This window comes from Rhamphochromis longiceps, linkage group LG16, assembly GCF_057381845.1.
Source record: "Rhamphochromis longiceps isolate RC_006_pf linkage group LG16, R_longiceps_female_GT1.1, whole genome shotgun sequence".
Classification (NCBI taxonomy): Eukaryota; Metazoa; Chordata; class Actinopteri; order Cichliformes; family Cichlidae; genus Rhamphochromis; species Rhamphochromis longiceps.
The window spans coordinates 11763229-11776022 of record NC_140572.1 but is presented as its reverse complement, the minus strand read 5'-3'; the positions used below and the strand labels follow the sequence as shown (position 1 = coordinate 11776022).

At 41.4% G+C, this 12794-nt stretch overlaps 1 protein-coding gene across 1 annotated transcript in view; it reads left to right on the top strand.

Annotated features, from left to right (window-relative positions):
* Positions 1 to 12794, top strand: part of LOC146650701 (SH3 domain-binding protein 4) — a 48727-nt gene that overhangs the window by 21786 nt on the left and 14147 nt on the right. Inside the window, exons 2-3 of the mRNA XM_085383694.1 lie at positions 2774 to 2995; positions 3758 to 6114. Of these exons, the coding sequence (XP_085239820.1) occupies positions 2872 to 2995; positions 3758 to 6114 (2481 nt within the window). The 5' untranslated portion in view covers positions 2774 to 2871. The remainder of the gene's footprint in view (positions 1 to 2773; positions 2996 to 3757; positions 6115 to 12794) is intronic.

The following is a 12794-nucleotide window of genomic DNA, read 5'->3' as shown; positions in this document are numbered from 1 at the left end:
AGTGATAATGGCCTTTGTTGCTAATGTGCCTTAGATTCCATTGCCCAGCCTGTGCTAATACTGAGAACATGGCACACAGATACAGTTTTAAGGGTTATAGCACAAAACAAAACCATACTTAATGTGCTAGAGAGTAATGAAGGTTAATCACGCACACCTTTATGCATTGCTACAGCTATAAAGTGAATCTTTGTCTCCCAGCAGGATAGAGATTAATCATAAGCTGGTATTTGTTGAGCCTGTTAGGACTCAGAAACCCTGCATGTGGTTTTATGGGGATACTATAAAGTAGCTGATGCTGCAGCTTTTATATACCAAATTAATAATTTTGCTTCAGTGAATGGGCTGTTAATGGTTTCCAAAGCATAAGACAGTAATTTCCCCTGATGTTCTAAATGTCAACAGCTGACAGTGGGAAGCTGTAAAGCTGTGACTTCTTGTTTTGGAGCTAAAATCAAACTTTAAAAGCAGAACCTAAAGCAGAACAGCTGTTTGTTTGAACCTCTTCCTATCCCCTTTGTGTCTGAAACAGTCTGTATATCTATGTTTTATGTGAAGCAACAGAATGAACTGAACTTGAATCTTTAAATGCTTCAATGAGTGTGATGTAAAGCAAAGAACATACATGTCCTGATTGAACAAATTTAAACTGGAGCGCTCAAACTTTAGAGTCCCAGTTTAATTAAGCAGTTACACACGTGGTGCACATAAGATTCAAAGAAGCCTGTAAAACTTTGGCTGCAGTGTTTTTGATCTAATGTTTGGTGTACGTGTGTGAGTTAGAAGCACACCAGGGTTGCATGCAGCTGTCTAAGAGGATCTCTTGCTGTTATGTGATGAAATACCCTCAGTCACCTTTTTCATTGCACATTGTATAGGTTTCCATAAACTGTATTTGTTTTCCATTAGAAATTCTGATTTAATTCAGTAGATCAATCAAAATAGTTCAAACTAAGATAACTGTTAACAAAGCAGAGAACAGGAAATTGGCTTTACCAGATTTTATGAAGGTGAATATTAACATCGTATTGATGTTAATGATAGACAAAGTGTGTCTGACATCTGCCAAAGTTAGCTGAAGCCAGAATACTGAAATGGTTCATATATGGTGCTTTTGTACTTGAGCAATCGAAGCACTTTACACAAGCTACACCTAAGTGCTTTCTATTTAACATTGTCACGCAGATGAACACATCAGAGCAAGTTCAGTATCAGGATTCTTTGGCATACAGACAGGAGCAGCCATGGATTGAACCACTAACCTTCAGATTAGTAGATGACCTGCTAAAACTCCTGAGCTACAGCCCAGTGAAAGACTGGATGTTTGCTTGTATAGTGCAGTACAGCTGCAAGTCTTCCTCGGCCTCTTCCTCCTTGCGCTTTATGCCATCTTTGAGCTGACTGTGTTATAAATTATGGATTACAGTGAAATGCCTGGTGTCTCTCAAACTGCTATGTTCCACTGACCCATATCTGCTGTTTGCATTTCTTCACGCTCCTGTTCTTTAAGCCTTGTGTTTATATTGACTGCAGTGGGTTTAAAGTCTAGTCTGATTCCTGGCAAGGACTGCAAGAGCAGACAGAAAGTTATACTAAACGTCGCATGATGCATCTACAAAAAACAAGAAATATTACAATGTGTGGAAATATGTGCCACGTGTAACTCACAAAGAGAAGATAAAAGTCCAATTATTCTATCCTAAAACTATATCAAGAGACATTTCATTCAATATTTGGTATTGCACTAAAGGATGTTGAACACAAGCTATGTTGTATCGTTCACATTTTCCTGTGTGAAAGTATAAACTGCTTCACAGGCAGACACACAGTTACTACAGCAACTGAGCTCTTAAAACGTCTTTTTTTTTTGAAGCACCACAGACAAGCTGGAGCATCAAAGGTGAATGAATCAGTTTCTGTTGTTTCCACCTGTATAGAAATGCTGTTTACAGAATAGTTTCAGTTTTAAGATGAAACTATATTTGTAACAATTTTTTAAAGATTTGTGTCTTCAGCAGGAACCAGACAGCCTGGGGCTGAGAAACTAACATTTATTTGTTTTGGTATTTTTGGAGGATTTATTAATAGAAGGAAAAAATACAGACTACTAATCTTAACCTTTATCAGTGTGATAGTAATCACTTTGGAGGAAACACTGATCCTGTGTTATATTTATGTCTTTTAGTTAATTTGAATCCAACAGCTAAGAGTGGACAGCAGTGTGAGTTTGCCTTCTGTTGACCAAAGATGTGGGAATATTTTGTGTTTTAACTTGATCATATCTGGCAGCTGACTTGTCCCCTGAATATAACCCTTCTGCGTTTTAGATTTTAGAAGCTCAAAAACAAGATAATCTCTTTTTTCTTTCGAGTATGTTAATTATTACAGAAATAGTCTTATCACTAGGGAGAAGATTAGTCTGAATAAATAAGATAACATTTATGAAGATTAATTGCTATCATCGCCCAGGCAGCCAAAACTCATGCGTGTGCTTAATTTTGTATTCTACTGATGTTTATTTTCTGGGCTGAATCTGTACATGAATATCCTGAACTCCTGAAGGAGCATCAAAGAGTTTAGGAGACTTTAATCATCCAAATAATTTTGAACATCCACTATAGCTATACACACTGGTGTTTAGTTTGTCTTAAAGAAGACAGAAAACCAAAAACATTCAGATTAAAAGATTAAAAATCTTACTTTGAGAGGACGCATTGGTATATTCTAAATAATAATTAATAACTGCTGACTCAATATATTCTCTGTCTTACAGTGATCATGGGAGGCTGTTGACATCTGATCTCCCCGTTAGCTCAGAGGACGCTAGAGTAGCTCGAAAACACCGCCGGGTGTGCAGTCACTGGTCCAAACATGGCTGCCCATCGAATCAGAGCCACGACGAACAACAACGCTTCCCTGCCTCGCTGCAAATCAGAGGGAACGCTCATCGATCTCACCGAAGGAGTGTCAGAAGCCAGTCTCACCGATGTCAAAGGTCAGCAGGCCTGAAAAGCGTATTGAAATTAATGACACAAGAGTCATTTATTTCTTTTTTTCTGTTTTTCTCTCAGGTTTGAAGTACTTTACTTTAAATAAGCTGATTACTATTTTTCAGAGATAAACTTTGATAAATACTACTTTTAAGTGCTTTTTAGGGTAAATTTTTCAGTATTGTTAAAACTAGGAATAAAGTTTAAATAAACCCCAGACTCAGCAGTGAACTTCTTTAGATGCAGACTCTGTTTTGTAGTTGTGTTTATGGGGATTATAGGTACTATCTTTGATAATTGTAGAGCTCTCTGTAAAATCCTGTGTAAACAACTCCACATAGAACATTCTAACTCATTCCGCATTGAGCCATCATTCTGCCATACATATTGTTGTTAAGTGTAGGTAAGATACACAGGAACCAAACCCCCCCCCCAAAGAAAACAACAACAACAAAAAAAAACAAAATAGGGGCATGAAATAGTGAGAGAGCTTTCCTTCCATGTCTGCACATCTGGTAGTGACACTCCATAGCTGAATATAAATGGCCCAGGTTCTGCATATGTAGACAAAAAATATTTAGTTCTTGAAATAATTTGTAATAAATAAAAATTTGTTAAAGCCCTATTTCTAGAATTTTAGAAGTTAACCCTACTTCTCTATAGAAACACTGAAAAGTTGATGACTAGCACTTGCCTTATATACATAATGATGTATTTCACCACAAAAATATCACACTTTCATGTTTTATTTATTTATTTTTTTCCAGTGCCTTCTCCCAGTGCCTTACGACTGGACACAACTGCCTCCTTTGGCACTGCCAGGGAGGTTGTTGCCATTAAGGACTACTGCCCGTCTAGCTTCACCACCCTGAAGTTCTCTAAAGGAGATCGCCTCTATGTTCTGGACTCGTCAGGAGGAGAGTGGTGGTATGCCCACAATAACAAAGAGATGGGTTACATTCCTGCAGCATATGTGGAGCCCATTAACTACAGAGACTCGTCCTTCAGCGACAGTGGGATGATTGACACTGTGGGAGACTGCAATGAGGAGGCAGCCAAAGAAATGGACCTTCTAGGCGAGTGGGCAGGAGTGATTCTTAAACCAACCACCTTCCAAAATGGAAATCCTTTTGCAACTAACCATACCTCTACAAATCCCTTTCTAAACGGGGGTCCCCAGAGCTCACTTGATCAAAACAGTAATGAAAAATCAGTTGATCTTCTTCTGTTTGATACCGTCACTCCATCGTTGCCCAAGTCCACCAGCAGCACTGTTGACATTAATGGTTTTGGCAGCGGTGTTATCAGTTTGAACCCTGTAAGTCCTGTGGGGGTCGGTCAGGTTATGCGCAGAGACAACCCGTTTTTTAGAAGCAAACGTTCCTACAGTCTGTCGGAGTTATCCATCCTGCAGGCACAGTCCGATGCTCCTCAGGCCTCTGCTAGTTTCTTTGGAGGCCTTAAAGCACCAGCACCAGAGCAGTTTCAGAGCAGGGAGGATTTCCGGACTGCATGGCTTACACACCGCAAGTTGGCCAGGTCCTGCCATGATTTGGATTCCCTTGGCCAGAACCCAGGCTGGGGCCAAACGCAGCCGGTGGAGACTAACATCGTATGTCGACTAGACAGCTCAGGCGGAGCTGTCCAGCTTCCGGAAACCAGCATCAGCATCCATGTACCAGAGGGCCATGTCGCCCCTGGGGATACACAGCAGATCTCAATTAAAGCTCTGCTAGACCCGCCGCTAGAGCTCAACAGTGACCGCTGTACCACTGTCAGCCCTGTGGTGGAGATTAAACTCAGCAACATGGAAACCAAAACCACTGTTACCCTGGAGATGAAAGTGTCTGTTGTGGTAAAAATGGAGAGCAGGCAGACTACTGAAGTCTTGTGTGTACGAAGTGATTGTAAAGAGGGACCTTACACTCCTGTTCCTCAGGCATACATGTATGGAGACACAGTCCAGGTGTGCCTGGATAACCTTGAGCCATGTATGTACGTGTGTGTCGTGGCTCAGGCTCAATCCTTATCTCCAAATTCCACAGTTTGGGAGCATGTGGTTAAGAAGATAACTTTGGGAGTGTATGGTCCCAAACACATCCATCCATCCTTCAAAACAGTGGTGGCTATGTTCGGCCATGATTGTGCGCCAAAGACACTGTTGGTGAGTGAGGTTGGCAAGCAGGCCCAGTCTGCACCACCAGTTGCTCTCCAGCTCTGGGGCAAACACCAGTTTATCCTGTCCCGACCGCAGGACCTTCGTGTAGGAGTTTATTCCAACATGGCCAATTATGAGGTAAAGGCTAGTGAGCAGGCCAGGGTAGTTCGAGGATTCCAAGTTAAGCTAGGCAAAGTCAGCAGGCTTGTCTATGTCATTGCATCACGCGCAGACGATGTGTCGGATTTCACCCTAAGAATCCAGGTCAAAGATGACCAAGATTGTATACTGGCCCAGTTTTGTGTCCAGACACCAACACCGCCACCCAAAGCAGGCCCAAAGACATCAGCGCAACGGCGATTCCTGAAGAAGAAGGAAGTTGGTAAGATTGTCTTGTCTCCTCTTGCCATTGCCACTAAGTATCCTGTTTTTCAGGACAGGAGAATAAACAACCTGAAGTTTGGAAAGTTAATCAAAACTGTCATACGACAAACAAAAAATCAGTACTTGCTTGAATATAGGAAAGGAGATTTTGTAGCTCTGTTAAGTGAGGAGAAGATCAAGCTGAAGGGCCAGTTGTGGACAAAAGAATGGTACATTGGATATTATCAGGGCAGAATGGGACTTGTTCATTGTAAGAATGTGCTAGTGGTCGGCAAAGTTAAGCCAATTTACTTCACTGGGCCTGACCTCACAACCTCATTGTTACTTGAGCAGATACTGAAGCCCTGCAAGTTCCTCACATATATTTACGCCTCTGTAAGAACTATATTGATGGAGAACATTGGCAACTGGCGAGCATTCGCAGATGCACTTGGATATGTCAACCTACCCTTAACGCATTTTTGCCGCGCTGAGCTGGACAGCGAACCAGAGAGGGTTGCATCAGTGTTGGAGAGGCTGAAGGAAGACTGCAACAATGCCGAGAGCAAAGAGAGGAAGTCCTTCCAGAAAGAACTCCTGACAGTAAGTTACTACCTTGGCATCCTCCTCTGTAGCAGTGACATAGCGTTTTCTTTGAGCAACCGATTTGAAGAAATGAAAATTGTTCTTTTCTGTTTTAACTTTTCAGTTTCATTTCGATACATTATGGCCTTCATTGGTCCAATTAGAGGCATTATTTGTTCTTTATCCCCTTGGTTGGACACTTGTTTCTTAAAGCATAATTATCCCTCTGCTGTGTTATCTTCCCACAGCTGCCTTAGGATTTAGGCTGTGGTCCAGTCTACTGATTCTGCTGGGAGTGCAGTCAATAACTGCTGTGTAGGCATCGGGGTCTAATCAGGACCGAGGAGCTATGCAGAGCAGCAGAATACTTTGTCCCCATGAGTATGCTGATCCTACAAATCCAATAGATAACATAGACTGCACTTGTAATTTTTTTACTTTATGTGCAAATAAATCAAATACCAGGAAAGAAAAAAAAGTGTTGAGAGCTTAATGAAACTGGCTCTTACTCTGGTATGTACACTAAGACATTTCAGGAATGGAAACAATGATACTGAATTAATTAATTCTGTGAGGCTAACGTGTGATTGATGATGAGAAGTAACCCAAACTCTATTTTTTGGTGAAAAATGCATGTTTTTCATTTGTGTCAGTTCCAATTACTATGATTTTGACCAGTGGTTGTGACAACTTGGGAAACAAATCCCGTATTCTTAGGTTATCATTAGGGGTTAGGGTTAGCGATACAGCTCAGCCAGTTAGTAAGAAACACAGGTGCTTGTCAGCTCATAACAAAAACCCTTTTCTTTACGTCTCTTTTTTCAGTTGGGCTTTAAGTAGAATATCAAATGTGGAACGCTTTAGCGAAGTTTAACATTTTTAGGGATTTTACTGGGGCTTTTCTTCTAAAGTGAACAGATGTGTCTGAAGCCTGGTCATTATGCTTATGTATTGTGTTTTTTTCTTTTCAGTGCATTCAGCCTTTTTTTTTTTCTCGGAGGGGGAAAGGCCAAAATGCTGAGCTGTGCTCACTGTAAATGTGCAAACCAGCTCTGTCTGGCACTCAGTTATACATCTTCTGTCATGGAAATGTGGATTTTCGCCTCAGCGCCTCAGGCTGTCTGGATATCAAGCCTCATCCTTACATGCCTAAACACACTGTTTGTGGAACTGTGCTCTGTAAAATTTGGCATTTTTCATTTTACGACTTACATTTTACATGTCTGTGTGCCCCTGAAATATTACTTTTTAGTGGGCTGTCTTCCCTTTTGACTTGAGGCATTGTTTCTACGCTTTGTTTCTGTATCAGTACATTATCCTCCTGAGAGTTTCTCGGAGGTCACAGACATCTTACAGCTGAAGTAATGCCGAGCAGAAACACTGTAATTTGGACAGGGTTGTAAACACTAGTTAGAAACATTTATAGACAGAGAAACTGCAGTATGGAAAAGAACATAATAAAAGGTGGTGACTGAAAATATGCCCTGCTTGGTAGTTTGAACATAGGCCTGTTTTTATGTTATTCCTGTCTGGATTACACATAAACTACTGGTTACTCTCAGGACAATCAAAGCACGCAATGATCACTCAGATTCAGTATCACGAACGGTTGTTTTACCAGCGTACATATTCTCGTTTGACCGATGTGCAAATACTGCTCCCCCCCCACCCCCGAAAGCAGAATCATTTGCGTGATCAAATCTTCCCTCCTCTGGAAATTGAGCTATTTTCTGTGTCGGGGGGACATTCTCCAACGATTCGCCTGTGTGCCATTTGACGTGCCATTTTGAAATCTATTTTTAGACGAAAGAGAACCAAATCAAAAGCACTGTGGCTGCACCAAAGAGCAGTCTTTGTGTTAAAATGTATGATGCTTTTTTAGTGTGCTTTGATTATTAGTAGAGAAAAGGAACATTGTATGTATATATGCACACATCCAGTCCTGCAATACATCTTCCTTCGCAACGATTATGAGATTCAGTTTAAGCTGCACCTGTATTGCAGAGGCACAAAAGGTATTATGTTATGAGATGATTATGTTATGTGCTTATATTGTAACTTGGCCACTGATGTATGCTGTGTTCCAGAGTCTGTGCTTAAGGTGACATCTTTATAAGCCATGTTTTGGTCCACCAACCGTCCAGAACAAATTTTCTGTAGTTTAGAACAGAAACTGAGCAAATCTTCACACTGGAGAGGCAGAAACAAGACAACAATTTGAGACTTACTTCTGCCATGTGAGTAACTTGCAGATCTTTTATAAACCGTAACAGGAAGGCAGAACAGCAGGGAAGTCTGTCACTCAGACTAATTCCCCATACATCTGCATGATGTTTTATTCAGGAGTAAAATCAGTAGGGCTGTACTGCTGTGCTCATATTCATATAAATCCATCAATTCTTTTCTTACATTTTTTAATTTCCACAACATGTTGGAGTGTTTATTACACTTCAAACCAATTAGCTGGTTTCAATTTAAAATATTATTTCTAATATTACGACAACCGCGGGTATTTTCTGGCGCCACCATCAGGTCAGGGTGTTCTTACACTAACTAACTTAGTGTAGCTAAGTTTTTCGTTGTTGTTGTTTTTTTAACAGTAGTCAGAATACTAAACTAGGATTAAAGTGAATTTTTTTTGGTTTGCTGAGAGTGATTTTCAAAGAGCAATACAGTGCATTCTAGTGTTTTTTTCCACAAGGTTTGTTTATATCAACAGGCAGGGACAAGCTTGACTTCTCTGTCGATACCTTGGGAGTACAGCTGGAGATTTATTTCAGCTGTCTCTGTGTGACTAACTGGAGTCTGTGATTTTTTTTCAGTCATTATGAAAAATAAATCTGTGTTATAATGCTGTAAAAATGTCTCATCTAAACAAAATAAGCATTTTCTTTCTCATAATAACACAGCCATAGATGGTAGATGTTTTAAAGGAAGTAAAGGGGAGACATGCTGTGGACTACATGAACATTTAGCATCCTAAACAGTGTAATAAATGGGGAGTGATTTCAGATTTATGGACAGCTCAGTTGGCAACAGAAAAATAAAGTGGCATTATGTTAAAAAAAAAGAAAGAAAAGCATTTACACCATTAATGTACTTTCCCTTTACTTTGTCTACAAACCATTTATTTGTGGAGCAGTTTATACTCCACCAGTAGACGGTAAAAACACCATCATGAGGCAAACTCACAGGTTAAATCTCAACACACTTAAACTTGATGTTAATGGGGTGTGTTTATTATTATGCTCAATTTCACCCTTTTAGATGCTGCTTTGAGCTTTAGGGAAGTTTTAAATTCTAAAAAGTGCTAGACTGTTATTTCATTTAATACATCTTTTGTGGAATTGTTTCAGTGCGTAAATACAAATAGTGGTGTGAATATAGCTTCCATCGCACACGTAATAGTTTGGCCCTGCAGGACAGTCAGATGTGAGTTTTGTTGGTATGTAAAGAGAGTTTTGTTGTTGTTGTGGATAATGGAAATGATCCAAGTTATGTCTGTTGGATCTCAAACCTGCAGATGTTTCCTGCCTCATTGTTCCCAAACTAAACAGAAGATGCAGTTGTGGACTAGTAGGCGCCTGCAATCCATGCGACCCCATTGTCTTCCTTGACCCAGACCCTGCACATAGGACCAATTTGAACTTGTCTGAGGCAGGTGGATGATGTCTATGAACAGATTAATATTTTAACAGTAAAAATGAGCAACTATGAGAAATCACTCATCTTTGGAAAAGAGAGTTTATTACAGAGAAATGGCTCTTTCCAAAATAAAAGCTATACTATACGCTTCTTCTGGGCTATATTCTCAGCAGCATATTAAACATATCAGGTCCCCATAAGGAGAATCATGTGCTAACGGCTGTCTAAATGACTCGGGTAAAGTTTGTAGCATGCATGATTGTTGTTTTTGTCTGCTTCCACTTGTCTTTGCACTAGGATGATGTCGGCGTAAATGTGAAATCATATTCGTTGTGTTCCCACTAGTGCTGTCAGCATTAATCTGAAATGATGTTAACGCCACAACACGGCAAATCTCCGTTAACGAGCTACCGCGGATCGCCCCGTGCGTGGGGCTGGACGGCCAACACGTTAACGAGCTAACTGCGCTAACGCAGTAGTTCCCACCATGTAATTGAGCATTGCGTGGCACATCCGACATACTGTTTTACTTTTGTCCATGACGCGCTTACCTTCAGGGTCATACGTCACATGAAGACCAAAATAGTTCCAAAGGCCAGATCTGAATGCGGGTGGGGGAGGTTCAATTTGCCATGTTGCAATGAGCTTAGCTTCTGTCTTGCTAGCTTGCCCTGCGCTCAGTGGATCTGCGCTCGACAGTGCAGCCTAGGCGGAGTAGTCGAACGCAGATCCACTGAGCTCTCAACACAGACAGCAGTTGATAAAATAAATTCAAAATTTTGTATTGTTCGATACAAATGTGTACCGAACCGAAAGCACTGTATCGAGCGGTTCAATATCGATACGAGTATCTTTGCACCCCTAATATGTATATATATATATTTCTTTGGGGTGAAACCAAAAGGAAAGGCTAACCTAAGCACCCGGCATTTTACAAAAATCCTTGCACACCTTAAATGACTGACCCTCACAGTCTGAATTGGTGTCATTAGGAATGCTGGGAAGGTGAAAATCATGGTGGATCAATAAATTACCTATCTCTAAGCTGGTGAGCAATTTAGAAGGTGCTTTGAAGTGGAAAGATTTAGGAAATCTTAGACTTCAAGGATTACTGTATTCCCTTCAGAAGGACAGTAACAAAACCTATTCCAATGTAAGGGTTTGTTGGTAGGGAGGCTGGGCCATATCATACCGTTCATGGTAATACTGGTATAATGTTGAGCAATGATAAGAAAATGAAATATTGCGATAGAATATGGGTAAAACGTGCATGCGCAGTGCCTTTGTTTTCATGCGCAAATGGCGGAAAAAGCATGGCGGCGACGCAGAATGAGAAGGGCGAAAGCGGATCGTTGAATGAAACGGATGAACCAGAATTGGTTTGTAAAAATGCTGCAACTTCAGTGGTGTGGAACTGGGTTAGCTTTCGTCCGTCAGATACAGAACAAAGCACTATTTTTGGTAGAGCATGCTAGCGGGCCGTGGTTATTACCGTGTTTTTTGGAAAATACGGCACACTTAAAATCAATATTTAGATTTTTCTGAAAATAGACAGTGCCCCTTATAATCCCGTGTGCCTTATGTATGAATTCTGGTTGTGTTTACTGACCTCGAAACTATTTTATGTGGTACACGGTGCTCGAAAGTCTATCGTAGGCAGGAACCTCGCGGAGTGATACAACATAATATTACCGTATTTTTAAGTTTTGTGGATATTATACGTGGTTATGCTGAGGATATGTCGGCTAATTTCCACTGGAAATGCCTTTTGGTTAAACTGTCAGCAAGGAATTTGCATTTGCACTGTTAAATTTTTTATATAACTTTAATGCACGTAAAAAACAGCTGCTTGTTTAAGTGAAAATGCAGTGATTTTTTTTTGCACTGATAAAATTGTGGAGTTGTAAAGCATTTTGTCTAGTGTCAATTACACTGAACAAAAATATAAACGCAACACTTTTGTTTTTGCTCCCATTCCCCATGGGATGGACGTAGAGACCTAAAATTCATTCCAGATACACAATATAACCATCCCTCCCAAACAGTGGTCACAAATCAGTCCAAATGTGTGGTAGTGGGCACATCTGCTATATTGAGATAATCCATCCCACCTCACAGGTGTGCCACATCAGGATGCTGATCTGACATCATGAGTAGTGCACAGGTGTACCTCAGACTGCCCACAACAAAAGGCCACCCTGGAATGTGCAGTTTTGTCTCACAGCAAAATGCCACAGATGTCACAAGCAATGAGGGAGCGTGCAATTGGCATGCTGACAGCAGGAATGTCAACCAGATCTGTCGCCCGTGCATTGAATGTTCATTTCTCAACCATAAGCCGTCTCCACAGGCGTTTCAGAGAATATGGCAGCACATCCAACCGGCCTCACAACCGCAGACCTCGTGTAACCACACCAGCCCAGGACCTCCACATCCAGCAGGTTCACCTCCAAGATCGTCTGAGACCAGCCACCCAGACAGCTGCTGGAACAATTGGTTTGCACAACCAAACAATTTCTGCACAAACTGTCAGAAACCGTCTCAGGGACGCTCAACTGCATGCCCGTCGTCCTCATCGGGGTCTTGACCTGACTCCAGCTCGTCGCCGTAACAGACTTGTGTGGGCAAATGCTCACATTTGATGGCGTCTGGCACGTTGGAGAGGTGTGCGCTTCACGGATGGATCATGGTTCACATTGTTCAGGGCAGATGGCAGCTGAGAATGTCCCAGTTCTTGCATGGCCAGCATACTCACCGGACATGTCACCCATTGAGCATGTTCGGGATGTGCTTGACCAGCGTATACGACAGCGTGTACCAGTTCCCACGAATATCCAACAACCTCGCACAGCCATTGAAGTGGAGTGGACCAACATTCCACAGGCCACAATTGACAATCTGATAGACTCCATGCGACGATGTGTTGCACTGCATGAGGCAAATGGTGGTCACACCAGATACTGACCGGTTCTGGGTCCCCAGACCCCCAATAGCACAAAAAACTGCACATTCCAGGGTGGCCTTTTGTTGTGGGCAGTCTGAGGTACACCTGT